We start from the raw sequence: 13,850 nt of genomic DNA on the forward strand, positions 1-13,850 counted from the left end.
ATTTTCAAAATAGCCACACACCCCGTATATCTAGGTGTGCCCTGGGATCTTTAGGCTATATAAAGTGTGTCCTGGCAGATAAAAGGTCAGGAAACACTGCTCTGAAGTCTAAAGTCCTGTAGTATGGATGTCTAAAGTGTTTTTCAAAGGGAGGCCATATATTTGAATATGTGAAAATACCTTTTAGACTGCATGTGCTGTCATGCTGTAGCTTGGGACCATGACAGATGCATCGTATTACTACTATCTGTATTCAGTTACAGTCAGTGTAATGTATCAATAGTGTTTTATTGGCAGTGTAGCGATGTCTGCTCACACTAGCAGCAAGGTTGACCAGACGTTTGTATTGTCCCGAGTTAAAATAATAATAATAGTGAAGCTGTTTTCATTGTCCCCAGTTCAACTATGATTATTTTTGGGGGTCGTGGCCTGAAAAGGTTGAGAACCACTGGCCTAGAACAGTGGTTTTTAACCCTGCATCCAAAGCGCTTTACAGTGATTCTGCATTACATTCACACACACATTCACACACCGATGTCTGAGGAAACCATGCAATTCAGAGTCTTGCTCAAGGACTCTTCCACACAAACTCTCAGACCCCAAACTTCGAATATTTTGTTAAGGATAAGATTTTGTCCACAATTCCATGCGGTATTGATGTTGGTGCCACTAGGAGATATAACAGGCAAACCTTGATCAAAATACACAAATATATCAAGTAATGCAGATGTTAACAATAATTTAACTCTTTCATTACACTCTCAAGAGTTAAAGATCTATAAGGGTCCATTTGGTTACCAACTCTCCATCATCTATAGCTGGGGACCACCTGGAACCCCCTCAAGGACCACTGGTTGGGAACCACTGGCATAGACAAACATTTATCAGGTTATACTGTAGAAGCAGTCAGGAAACATGAACGGGGTCTGAATTCAACCCTGAGGCTGATGTTTGTCTGATGTTTGTCTTCAGAATCTTTGTTGACTTGCCCAGACTCGTTATCCTACTATCACCAGTAGCTGCGTGCGTGTGTGTGTGTGTGTGTGTGTGTGTGTGTGTGTGTGTGTGTGTGTGTGTGTGTGTGTGTGTGTGTGTGTGTGTGTGTGTGTGTGTGTGTGTGGGCGTGTGTGGGCGCGTGTGTGTGTGTTGTACTAACTGTTGCTACATTAGCAGTAGCAGCAGTGTGTACATTGTAATACATGTGTGTAGCAGTAATAATAGTCGCAGTTTACCATTAGAAATGTCTCAGCTTGTGTGCGTGAAGCTGTGTGTGTACACATTTTTACAGTCTATGGGTTGGTTTCCTTGACACATCACAGGTGACATCACCTATGTAAAAGCTCAAGTACATTTTAAATGCCGGACTCTTACTTGTAAGAGTATTTCTATAGTGCAGTATTGATACTTTTTTTTTCCACCTCTGGTCCTACACTTGTATTATATGTATTTTTGCTATGAGGTAACCTTCCTCTCCTACCCTGGATTTGAACCCTGTTTTCCTGCTCTAGTGCCACATTTTGACCATCAGGTCAGAATGTTTGTCAGAGCCTGTGTCTAGAGGTGAGACGTGACCTTTGACACGCTCTAAATGTCTCAACAGAAGAGCAGGGAGACACAATACAACCTCCTCAATGGTATAAGTGTATTAACACTTTTGCCGCCGAACAAGTGCTTGTTTTTTTTTCACGTGTCCCAGTGCCATACAGAGCGTTCGTTCTTTCTGTGGCTGAGCCTGTCTGAGCAGATGAGGGGTGGTGCCGGTGTGTACATTAGCAGCAGCTCCCGTAACGCTAGTAGCAAATCTGCGGCGCACATGAACAACAAAGGCGGCGGGATCAATGGCGGCGGGATCACTTTTCTGGTGGTTTTCTATGCCTGGATCTAGTTTCTCTATTTCTATGTCTACAACTGGTGCAACCCGAACAGGAGGGGGAGCCTCTCGCTCCGTAATGGCTGCGCTTTTTTTTCACGACTCTGTCAGCAATGCTGCCATCTTTTACACAAGACAGTGATTGGGAATAACGGATGGCTGTTTTTCTATAAAATTGCAAAGGTAAGCTACTTTGATGGCCGTGAGCAGATTATAAACAACCTATATGGCAGTAAAAGAGTGAACTCAAATCCTTGCTTCTGGGTGTCCCTGGAACAAATACATATCATTTTGGGGGTCCTTGACATGACAAAGTTTGAGAGCCACCGATATAGCAACATGTGTTGTTTTTTTTTTTTTTTTTTTTTTTTTTTTTTTCAGAAAACAGTTAGGATTTAGAAGATCTGTATCTATATCAGTGGTTCTCAAACTTTGTCATTTCAAGGACCCCCATAAATGATATGTATTGAGTGATTGATTTGAATGTGGGTCTTGCCTCATGCTAGATGCAGAATAGATACACACAGTGCATTCTGGACGAGGCAGCTGTTGTGCTGTAGGCCTCTCACACATCAACAGGCACACATAACATACTGTAGATCTCTGACATACCTGTTTAGAATCTACATAACATACAGCTCTGACATACCCAGTGGTGAGCTGTGGATTCTTTAGCTCAGGGGTCTTTAACAGGGGGTCCTCAGAGGTACTACATGGGGGACGCCAAATCTTTGTGTGATATGATCATGTTTTTTTTTTACATTGAACCCTAGCATCCCTATTCTGAGTGGCACATTAGTTGCGAGGCGTTGTGAGCTTGTAGATCAGCTATTCTAGGCAAAGAGGTTTGGTGTGAAGGGAAAAGAAGAGCAGTAGAAGTAGAAGTATTGGCGGTTCAAGTGGTTCAATGTCTGAAAATACACATTAATCCAACATACATTGATGACGGTGCTGTCACACAAGTCTACGCTGTCTTAAGAAATCTATGAACATTTTTAATTTGCAACACAATTGTATACAGTATATAGGCTCTAGTGGGGGTCCCTGCTTCATCTCTCTGTCTAAGGGGTCCTTGGCCTGAAAACGTTGAAGACCCCTGCTTTAGCTATAGTGGAGCGGTCGCACGCACGCATGTGCACGCGCTCGTGCACGTGAGCGATCGCCGATCAAAGTAACCTCTTCAATATGTAGGCCTATTTATTAGCCCACGATAAACTGGAATTTTGTCATTTTAGGGGCAAGGCCACTTGGCCTTTGGTATCGTCCATTTTTTGAGGGCACAAAGGCCAAATGCCAGGGCAGGAAAGCCATCAAATAAAACAAGATTTTCGTCCATTGAAAGACTTTGTTGAATTTAAGGGTTAGGGATGATAACCTAATCTGCATTGAAATGGATAAATGATGGTATTTACAATCTGATCGCACCAATCAAAGTCACTGGATTGGTTTAAAGATGGGGACTCGTAAGTTAAGTTTTCAGAATCTCAACAAAAGACACTAGTGTCTATACATGACCAGAAAGAGACAGAGGAGGAAGTGGTACAGCCAGCTGGGGCATTGAGGCCACTGTGGCCCAGGTCATGCCATTTCTTTGAGGGTCACAAGGCCAAACTGATGGCCCTGAAATTCCTGCCCTGGTCACAATTATGAATTTACCTCGCAGCTAGCCTGGGATCTCGGGAGCGGGAACAGCCTACCCCATGTTGTAGTCATCAGACGGACTAAACTTTGCCCGTAACTACCTAAACCGGCATCAAGTTTTAATAATTCCCCAGCGCTAGTGTGACCATATTTCCAGCCACTCAAACCGGGAGGCAAAACACTGTTGCCTAAAACTGGGACCCTAAAATCAATGCACACGTTACCGCGCACGCACGTGCCAATTCTCTAACATTCGTGCACGCGCACACACGCACCGCAGGGTTGCAAACAGGCAGTGAGTGATTGACAAACAGCCTCAGCGTTGAATTCAGACACGCAATGAATTTGTTCCTGTTTTCTGATTGGTTAGGTGAGCATGTTTTCATGAAAAGAACATGATACATTTCTATGCAACCACTGAAAACAGCTACTATTATTTTAATTCTGGCGAAAACCGGGACAATTTTGCAGTGAATGTTGAAAAGCGGGACATATCAGTGTTTTAAAGATATTTGTCGGGACACCGGGACACGCAGCTTGAAAACGGGACTGTCCCGGGTAAAACGGGACGTCTGGTCACCCTACCCAGCGCCCAAGGACATCATTTTAGGGCCTTCTTCTGCCTGTTGCCAGTTTAGGCCAGGCCTAGACCAGATCACACACCCGTTTAAAACCAGCACCTAGCTTTCCTCTGAGGTGGAAAGACCGGTGACGCCAGGTTACCTTGCAGCCACCTTTGTAATTTAATTAGTTGAGGAATCCATCACCATCAGCCTCTGTTATCCAAATGTCTTTGACTGCTTCAGACAGAAGTTCTCACACCTACTAGGCTCCTTAGCAGCTCACACAATGGATGGACCATTGATATGCATTTACCTACAAAAACCTATCACTTCCTAAAGCCATTGTTAAGCCATAGTAGCCAGAGTAGGTGTTAGAATGCAGACCCCCACCCGTCCAACATTCTGTCTATGATGAGCTTGTTTGTTGATCGTTTTGTTCTCCTTTTAACCAGTAATTCGGGTTTAGTTTTTTGTTCGGCCCCACACCAACGCACGCACGTGAGTGCTATTTTGGAAAAATCATGAAAAAAGTATTTGAATATTTTAGACCAGATTCTATAAATGTCTTGTTAATCCTTCTTCTAAATCAGTGGTTCTCAACTTTTTCATGTCAAGGATCCCCAAAAATACATGTATTTGGCTGGCCACGGACCCCCATCTCAAAATATGTTGTTCCAGGGACCCCCCAGAAGCAGAGATTTGAGTTACAAAAGTTTGCTTTGAAATACACATTTCAAGATTTTTCAAAAAAATAGCAGATCTACAAGCTCGCAGCGCTGCACTCTTTGGTAGCTCTACAAGATGGATTGATTGATTGATTGATTGATTGATTGATTGATTGAATACTAAATCAAAATAAAAGCAAAAGTACAGTTTGATGTCTGTTAAGAGGAACGCAAGAAAGCCTATGGCTTGTTTCTATTGATTTCTATTGAGTATCCTTTGTACTCGATTCATAGAAGCATTTAATACCGAACTTTAATGCAGACCTGCAGCCATACATGCTTGTAGATCTGCTATTTTCAAAATGTTTGCCTCTTTCTTATATTGCGGTATGCGCATGCATAAAGCAAAGTGAGTGGCAGAGTGAGTTTAACATTGTTTAATGCAATCAGATAGGACTTTTCTGTTTGGATGTATGGGCTGTCAAGGCCAGAAAGTATTTTTTTTTACACTCAGAGCAGGCGTTCCTGCATAACTTCCTGGTATGATGATGATGTCACGCGCATTCCCTCTATTAGACAATTTGCCAATTGTTTGACCAGTTGTTATACTATAGTTTGTTGATTACTGTATTTTAGTATTCAAAAGTCTTAAAAGTCCCCTTCCCCTGGGTGTCCTGACCCACTGTCTGATTGAGACCACTGTCATGCACTACCTTTAACTGTGTGTGTGTGTGTGTGTGTGTGTGTGTGTGTGTGTGTGTGTGTGTGTGTGTGTGTGTGTGTGTGTGTGTGTGTGTGTGTGTGTGTGTGTGTGTGTGTGTGTGTGTGTGTGTGTGTGTGTGTGCGTGCGTGCGTGCGTGCGTGCGTGCGTGCGTGCGTGCGTGCGTGCGTGCGTGCGTGCGTGTGTGTGAGACACGGTGTGTGTGCAATAGAAAGCTTCCATTGAGGAAAGTGATATGTGATCCTCACAGACGCTCACAGCTGTTCTGAGCGGCTGCTCCTATCGTATGACAACTTAGCGCTGGGAACCAGCTCTGTCCATGCTTTGAAGACTTAAAGAGGCGGTGCCATAGTTTTGTACTGTTTTCTGTTTTGTATGGAGTTCACATTACTCTAAACAGACCCCCAGGTGTGCTTGTAATATGCAAATATGTCTTTTTGTTTCTTCCTGAAAGCTGAAAGCCTCTGGGTCAAAAGGCCCGATCATAAATGCATCCTCTCCTCTTTTTAAGCATGCAGCAACGCTGTGGCTGTATGGTTAACCTCAGCTGGGTCACCATGCACCTATCACACAAAGATTTGGAGGACCCCCTGTAGTAACTCTGAGGACCCCGGACACCCTGTTGAAGACCTCTGCTGTATAGTAATGATTCTATCGGAATATAGAGCTATCTAACACTTATTTCAACCACACACACGCACACCATCAGTTTTGGGGCTTTTATGGCTTTATTGATAGGACAGTAGACTGACAAGAAATGGGGGGAGAGATGAAAGTGACACGCGGCAAAGGTCGTCCGGATCTGGAATCGAACCGGCGACACCGCCAGGCATCCATGCCTATGTGGCAATGCCTAAGTGGTATGCGCCTGGACCAGTAGGCCAGCGGGCGCCCCCACATGCCATATCTTAATAAGTGATTCATTGTAGTGTACCTTTTGTACAGATGCTCAACAGATTGTACTCATGTCTAGTACTCAATGACATGTACTGGGATCATGCTGTCATTGTGTGTCTCATAATAACCAGTGATACTTAAAATGATCTTTGTCTCTCCCTACAGGTGATGTGTCGCCAATCAGTATGTCCCCTATCAGCCAATCGCAGTTCATCCCCCTGGGAGAGGTGCTGCTATTGGCTATCTCTGCTATGAACTCCGCCCACAAGCCTGTCACTCAGGAGGCCCTGACCGATCACCTGCAGACATGTTTCCCAGGTAACCGCATAAACAACATTCTGATATGCCTTGGACACTGAGCTCCATTTAAACATACAACAGTCTGATATGCACTGGACACCCGACCTCCATTTCATACAATGTTTATCTCTGGGACTCTGACACTCCTGGATTAACTATTTTACTGCTATGAACGAGCGGGCTCGTCTGTTTATTCAAGTAGCGCACGGCCATGAACGAGCGGCCGTTCGTTCGGCAGAATCACTTTTCTGGTTGTTTTCTATGTCTGGATCTAGTTTCTCAATTTCTATACTCTAAACTTCTGGTGCGAGCGAGGGACATTTGCGAGCCTTGTTCATTGCAAATGGCTGCTCCCAGCAGTCAGTTTGTTTCGATGACAGATAAAAGATTGCGTTTGGAAATAATGGATGGATATTTTTCTATGAAATCACAAGGGTAAGCTACTTTTAAGCTACTTTGATGGCAGTTTAAGACATCCTACATGGCAGTACGAGAGTTAAAGTTCTCAGCCGACCACGACTGTTTTAGGTCTTTTCTTTTGGATTTCACAGAAGCCAGCATGTCTTAACACTTTAGCTGCCATTTACGCCAAAACGTGCCTTCAGATTTTACCGCACCTGGCCGCCATACACCTAATACGCGTGAATCGGTCTTTTCATTGTTTAGTATCAGACGGCCGCCTGATACACCCAGCAGTAATGCAGGGACTCCATCTCCCATGATCCTTGGGGAGATGCAGTCATCCGGGTATCTGGCTTTCCAATCAGACCAATGGTAGCGAATTCAGAAAAGTAGATTAATCTAGGATTCTACTCTCAGATTGTCCAAATCGTTTGATGTTATAAGTTCATCGTGGGTCCTTCAAAATAAGGTAAAATCATGAAAATCGCTGGCGGTTTAGCTTTTCTTTATTATATATACTACCTGGTGGAAAAAGTCTTAATATGGAAGTTGTTAATATGGAACAGTTTTTAGCTGTTCTATGTCAACACTGAGGCGTTGATACAATACGAGACTTGTGTCTTTACCTCTGCAGTTCTACTGTCAAATTGTCTGATTTCAGTTTGTTCATTTTTTTGTACCAAGTTGTTCACAGTTCTGTTGAAGGAAAGTACTGGAGCAAACACGGACTGTTTAGGCCTTTTTATCGTAACATGTCATTAGGTCGAACACCCTTTGGATCGACCACCAAACTCTAACCCAAACCCTAATCCTAACCTCAGTAAAACTATGCCTAACTCTAACCCTAACCCTAAACCTAACCTCAGTAACCGTGACGTGGGTGATTATCTAACCTGTCGACGCTCGCGTGTGATTATCTAGCCTGCCAACGCTGTACGACCCAACGGTAGTTCGACCTATGGGGCAGTCCCCCTTGTTATTAGTTACAGGGCGCAGGCAAGAGTGACAACGGTTCGATGTCAATACATCTTCGTCAGGTCATAGCATGGAGCGTCTACGGAATGGCTGAAATACATGGGGAACAGGGACTGGCCCTTCGATTAGCCAATGTCTGAGAGCCAGCAATAATGACTACAGTTTTCATGTGGAGAGTTCTCCAGTGGTGAAACAAGAAGTTCCCATACGGCTACATAGTCACATACCAGTAAGACTCCCTAATCGGGAGATAAGCGACCGTAGGTCACTTATCTCCACAAATAGGGCAAACATGTGTTTTTCCAAAATCTTCCTGATCCATGTTGATGACATGAATGTAGACATACTGTGTAGTGATTTTCGTGATTTTAGGGCAAAATCTGTAGGAGCAGTGTCCAAAAATGTGTTTTTAAAAATCGGCCTGGAGGTGGAGCTATATGGGACAGATTCATGTTGATGGGATGAGTGTAGACATACTGTGTAGCAATTTGCGTGATTTTAGGGCCAAAACTGTAGGAGCAGTGGCCAAAAATGTGTTTTAAAAATCGGCCTGAAGGTGGCGCTAGAAGAGGGCCATGTGAGAAATGAGGGGTGGGGTCTCCGCGTTGCCTTGGCGGACGAATAGGTACCGGCCCCGGCTCTCCCGGACGCTCCTAGGCCGAGTTACGGCATTTTATGTGAGCTGCAGTGGAGGGGGTCCTCCACTGGGGGCGTCACCACTTTTGCATCCGTTCTGGAGCAGCAGGAGTGGGTGGTCCCCAGGAATTCCCCGTGAGCTGCCCCGTTGGGGTGGTCATTTGGTCATTTTTGCACATTTGGTAATTTTTTACACCTGGGGGTCCCCCAGGGACCTGGGGGTCCCTGAAGCTCCGGGGGTCCTTGGAGGTTGTAGTTTGGCAGGTAAGGAGTGTGTGTGCAAAATGTGGCATGGATGGGGGCAACGGTTGTGGAGATATGAGCAGGGCAAAAGTGTGACGTGTGACGTGTGCCTCACGGACGGACCTGGGGGTCCCCCAGGGACCTGGGGGTCCCTGGAGCTCCGGGGGTCCTTGGAGGTTGTAGTTTGGCAGGTAAGGAGTGTGTGTGCAAAATTTGGCATGGATGGGGGCAACGGTTGTGGAGATATGAGCAGGGCAAAAGTGTGACTCACCCACGGACAGCCGGTGGAGGTTTTGGTAGTAAATGCGACCTACGGTCGCAATAAATATCACAGAAATCACATTACATACACTGCAGATCATAGGCTTATGATAATGTTATAGAGGACTTATAAACAACATGATAAATTAAGCTCCTCATTTAGGCCTGTAGGTTCTAGACCAGTGGGTCTTCAATGTTTTCAGGCCAAGGACCCCTTAGCTGAGAGGGAGATAAAGCAGGGACCCCCTCTACATATTGTATAAAATTGTGTTGCCGTTTTTTATTGACTTTTTTTGACAGCACTGTCATCAGTCATCAGTTGTGTTAATGTGTTTTTTTCAGACATTTAACTACTAAATTGTTGATACTTAGTACATTTGATCTTTCACTCTGTACTTGGTATGCTCTTTTTTTTTTACCTCAACAACAAACCTACTTGCTCCCTACTTGCTCCTTACTCCCCAGAATAGGGATGCGAAGGTTCAAGTTGTTCATTTAAAATAATTATCCTATCACACAAAGATTTGGAGGCCCCCTTGTAGTAACTCTGACAGGGGTCCCAGGGCCAGTACCCCGTTGAAGACCCTTGTTCTAGAGTGTATCCAAGCTTCTCTGCAGAACACTTTCTTGGTGATATCACCACCTTGTGATGGAGTGGAGATTTTCTCAATTCCCCAGAATCTTAAAGATGCTGGGGATGCTGAAACTGCACATCATGTCGCCTTCCGTCCGTCCGTGTGTCTGGACGACACGTGTACACTTTTTTACGGTCTGACATCACGCTCTGTTCACAGTTCTGTCTGTGAGGTTTTGTGACTCCCTTTCATGATTTGTGAAGCAACAACTTTAGCCCAGCTGCAGCTATGAGCTCATAACGTGCACGCGGTGCATTGTGAGCTGTTATCTGCACGCGGTTGTGGGACAGAGCATGAATTAGGCTTTTGGTTACGATCGTTGGCTTCCAATACTTTTACTTCTGCTCCACTACATCTCAGAGGAAAATATCGTACTTTCACTCCACTACAATTATTTTAAAACTTTTGGTTACTAGTTACTTTGTAGAATTGGATTATTATTACAAAACATACGATGACCACTTCATTTTGGACGTCTGAAAATAGCCAAATCTACAAGCTGACAATGTGTCGCATTGTCAGCTTGTAGATCAGCTATTTTCAATAGATTTTTTTACATTTGAAAACATGAAATGGGACACTCTGCATAATGAGTTATTTTACTTTTGGTAGTGGTATTTCAAGTACATTATGGTACCAATGCTTTTGTAACGTTTACTCAAGTATATTTTGAATTCCGGACTTTTCCTTGCAACAGAGTATTGCAGTATTGGCACTTTTACTTAAGTACGGCAGGTTTTCTGCAGTGGGTCGGGAATGCTATCGACCAGTATGGACAGAAAACTGGAAGACTGGACTTTCCCAGTTGTGCCCCTGGCCGTCCGTCAGTAGAATTCAGGAGGTTGTAGAGTTGTAGAGTGGTTTGCTACTGCTGCAGAACCTTGCAAGCCTAAACAAAGCCAGAGACATTTTCCCATCGCACATTTTTACTAAATACCATATTCTCAATCTCAGCTCTCAATTCCTATACCAATCGACTCCAAAGCAAAGCTAGTAAATAGTGCTGTGTGTTGTTTTGGTGAGAGCAGTTCTTTTGCAGTCTGTGAAAAGTTAGAAAGAGTCTCCTGTAGTCTCTTTGGTGTGGAGTCACCTTTAGTAATTCGTTTGTTCATGAGAACTAGTTCTTTTTTTCCATGAACGTAAACAAAGTAAACACGTTCATTTCTTGAAATCGTTGACGTTCACGCTTTCCTTCATGCCCATGAGGGGTCATTATGGGCGGCCCCTCTCTCATTGGCATTTGAAGGAGGCACATTTTTACTGAGATCTGATAGAGCAGGGGTCTTCAACAGGGGGTCCGCAACCCCTAGGGGGTCCACGGAGGTACTGCAGGGGGTCCGCGAAATCATTGCTTTAAAAAAAAAAAAAGATTTCAAAAAATGATTTTTTTTCTTCACATTTATGTTAAAAGATTAATCATGATTCTATCCATTTTGAATAGCTTGAATACATGATTACTATGCAATTGACAGATGGTTGGTATTATTGACATTGGTTCTCAATTAATAAGTAGTATGTTTAGAAATGGTAGTGGTACGGCCCACCCTGCTCGCTGTAACTTGTACATGTTTAAAATAAAAAATATGTCGTAGCCCCGACGCCCCCACCCTACGAGGTGGTAGGGGGTCCCTGCTCCATCTCCCCATCAGTTTGGGGGTCCCCGGCCTGAAAACGTTGAAGACCCCTGTGATAGAGGGTATGCGTGTGACATCATCATCATACCCGGAAGTTATGCGGGAACGCCTACTGAGTGGCAAAACAACTACTTTCTGGCCTTGACAGCCCATACATCCAAACAGAAAAGTCCTATCTGATTGCATTAAAGTCAATGTTAAACTCACTTTGCCACTCACTTTGCCACTCGATTTGCCATTCACTTTATGCATGCGCATACCCTCTATCGGCTCACAGGAAGGTTTCAACAGATACCAGTCCGGGCTTCAAAGCCTGATCCCATGGTTTCGGCTAACTGTCATTCAAATGAACAGCCATGAATCTATGTGTGTGTATGGGGATGGAATGTGGCGGCTTGGAGCGGGCGTGGTCGTCTTTGATGATGGAGAGGACCACTATAGTTCCACTCTCACTCCATTATATCACTCCAGTATTTTAACCTTTTTTCCGTGAATGAATTCTCTATTTAAGTCATTCTATAGTGGCGTTTCCATAAAGCCTCTTAATGCGCATTAAGCCTTATTCGCTTAAATCTTTTTATGGAAACACTTCAAAATTCGAATAAACCGCAAAATAATGTATCCGCTTGGAGGAGGTGGATTTTGAGGCTTTATCGAAGAAACTAAATGCGCATTTGTGAATGGAAACGGGTCAGACAATAAATGCGAATACATTATGACGTTCTGGGTCCATATCGTCCTCCAACTTAACACTTTCCCCTGCCGCTTAACGTCCATTGTTTAGCGTTTATAGCCCACAAAACAAACCGGTTGTTTGTTACACACAGAGTGACACGGACCGTGTATAAAATCCTCCCGTTTTCACCTCCCGGAGTCATCAAGCCATCCGTGGCTAACCCTTCCTCATCACACCGTGTTGCGTGCCAAAAGTGGCCGATCTACAAGCTCACAGCAGCTCGCATCCGCGTCTCCACGCCGCACTGTGAGCTTGCAGATCGGCCACCTTCCAGAGGACGCGGAAACTTGCAGGATGAGTGTGCACTGAGCACTGTGCAGTGAGTCACAGCAGTCGTGCAGTCTCGGTTCTGTCTGAAAAAATCTGCCCGATCAACTCATGCGACGTCGCTAATTCGAATGACACCGGCAAATGGAATCATGCTAAATTCACTTTGTCTTAATGCAAATTTCTGATAATTCGCTTCCTATTTTTGAAATAAGCTTATGGAAACATGGCTACAGTCACACAAAAGTAGAAAAATAGACGATCTAAAAGCTCAAAACGCGTCGCACTCTACAGTAAGTAGATCTGTTTATGGTTATTATTATATTTTGACACTTGATTTGGCAATGTAAACGTATGTTTTCTCATGCTTTTGAAGCTCGGCTGAGCTGCCCAGGCGCTAATAGTGTTGATGTGTGGTTCCATGTGTTCATGTCCACTAGGGATGGCCAACGGCTAACCGTTACCGTTAAACCGATAAGAAATTGGTTACCGGTAAGCACTAACGGTCAATTTTGACCGATAAAAAAGAAAAGAAAAAGGAAATCAACCCTTGTGTCACACCAAAAGCCCCGTACACCAATATCTACGCAACATCAAGTCATCAACCATGCAACTATACGCGCTGTGGTCACACATTTCTGGGACACCAATGTCTATGTAACATCCATGCATTCACGCAACTGTAGAGTCTGCGACGCTGCTTGATTTGGAGTCGTACACGCTGACTTGTTCAACAAATGCTCCGTCGTGGTGTCGTCGATTGGATTTTACAAAACAGACCCCCGTCGTCACATTGAATCCCGTTTAAGAAGAGCTTAAAACACAACTTTCTAATGTTACATGTTGATGACGTGAGGAACGCTAAAGTCGTCTTGGTTACAGTAGGATATGCGAAAATAACAAAGCTGAGCTCAGAGTCGCAAATTCAATGATCGCTGCATCAGCACACACAAAACACGGGCGAGAGAGAAAAAAATGAATGAAATGGACATCACGTTTAGCCGATTCAACCACTCCAAAAGTCATACGATTGAAAGTTATTGCTCTACATGCGAGCATCTCGCTGCGACTGTTTTGTTAGGCGATATCCAGGGAGTGCACAGAATGCTAGAGAGGCATGGGCTGAAGGGCCTTTTGGTGGACAATTCTGTTGATAAAAGTTAAGGGCTCCAGTCCCCTTTGCTGTATGTGCGCACGTGCCTGGCGAAAGCGCATCACATTACAGTCTGATCATTTCAATCCCACTGTTTCTTTGCAAAAACAAATTTCTTTTAGAAAACATTTGTATTCTTGTTTCTCCTAGTTTTATTGTTTGTAATGTGTAAATATGGCACTTTATTATGGGGAAAACGGGTGTATTTTCCTTTTTTAAATCGCTAAAATAGCGCATTTTTGAACACATTT

At 44.1% G+C, this 13,850-nt stretch overlaps 1 protein-coding gene across 2 annotated transcripts in view; it reads left to right on the top strand.

The window, feature by feature from the left end:
• The window catches only part of LOC308302159 (storkhead-box protein 2-like), a gene marked incomplete at its 5' end in the record, with an annotated part of 96,285 nt that overhangs the window by 56,479 nt on the left and 25,956 nt on the right, over positions 1-13,850 (top strand). For both annotated transcript variants that reach the window (XM_080746382.1, XM_080746383.1), the window contains one exon: positions 6,523-6,675. In XM_080746382.1, the coding sequence (XP_080602508.1) occupies positions 6,523-6,675 (153 nt within the window). The remainder of the gene's footprint in view (positions 1-6,522; positions 6,676-13,850) is intronic.

This window comes from Nannobrachium achirus (genome assembly GCF_963921795.1).
Source record: "Nannobrachium achirus genome assembly, chromosome: 17".
NCBI lineage: Eukaryota > Metazoa > Chordata > Actinopteri > Myctophiformes > Myctophidae > Nannobrachium > Nannobrachium achirus.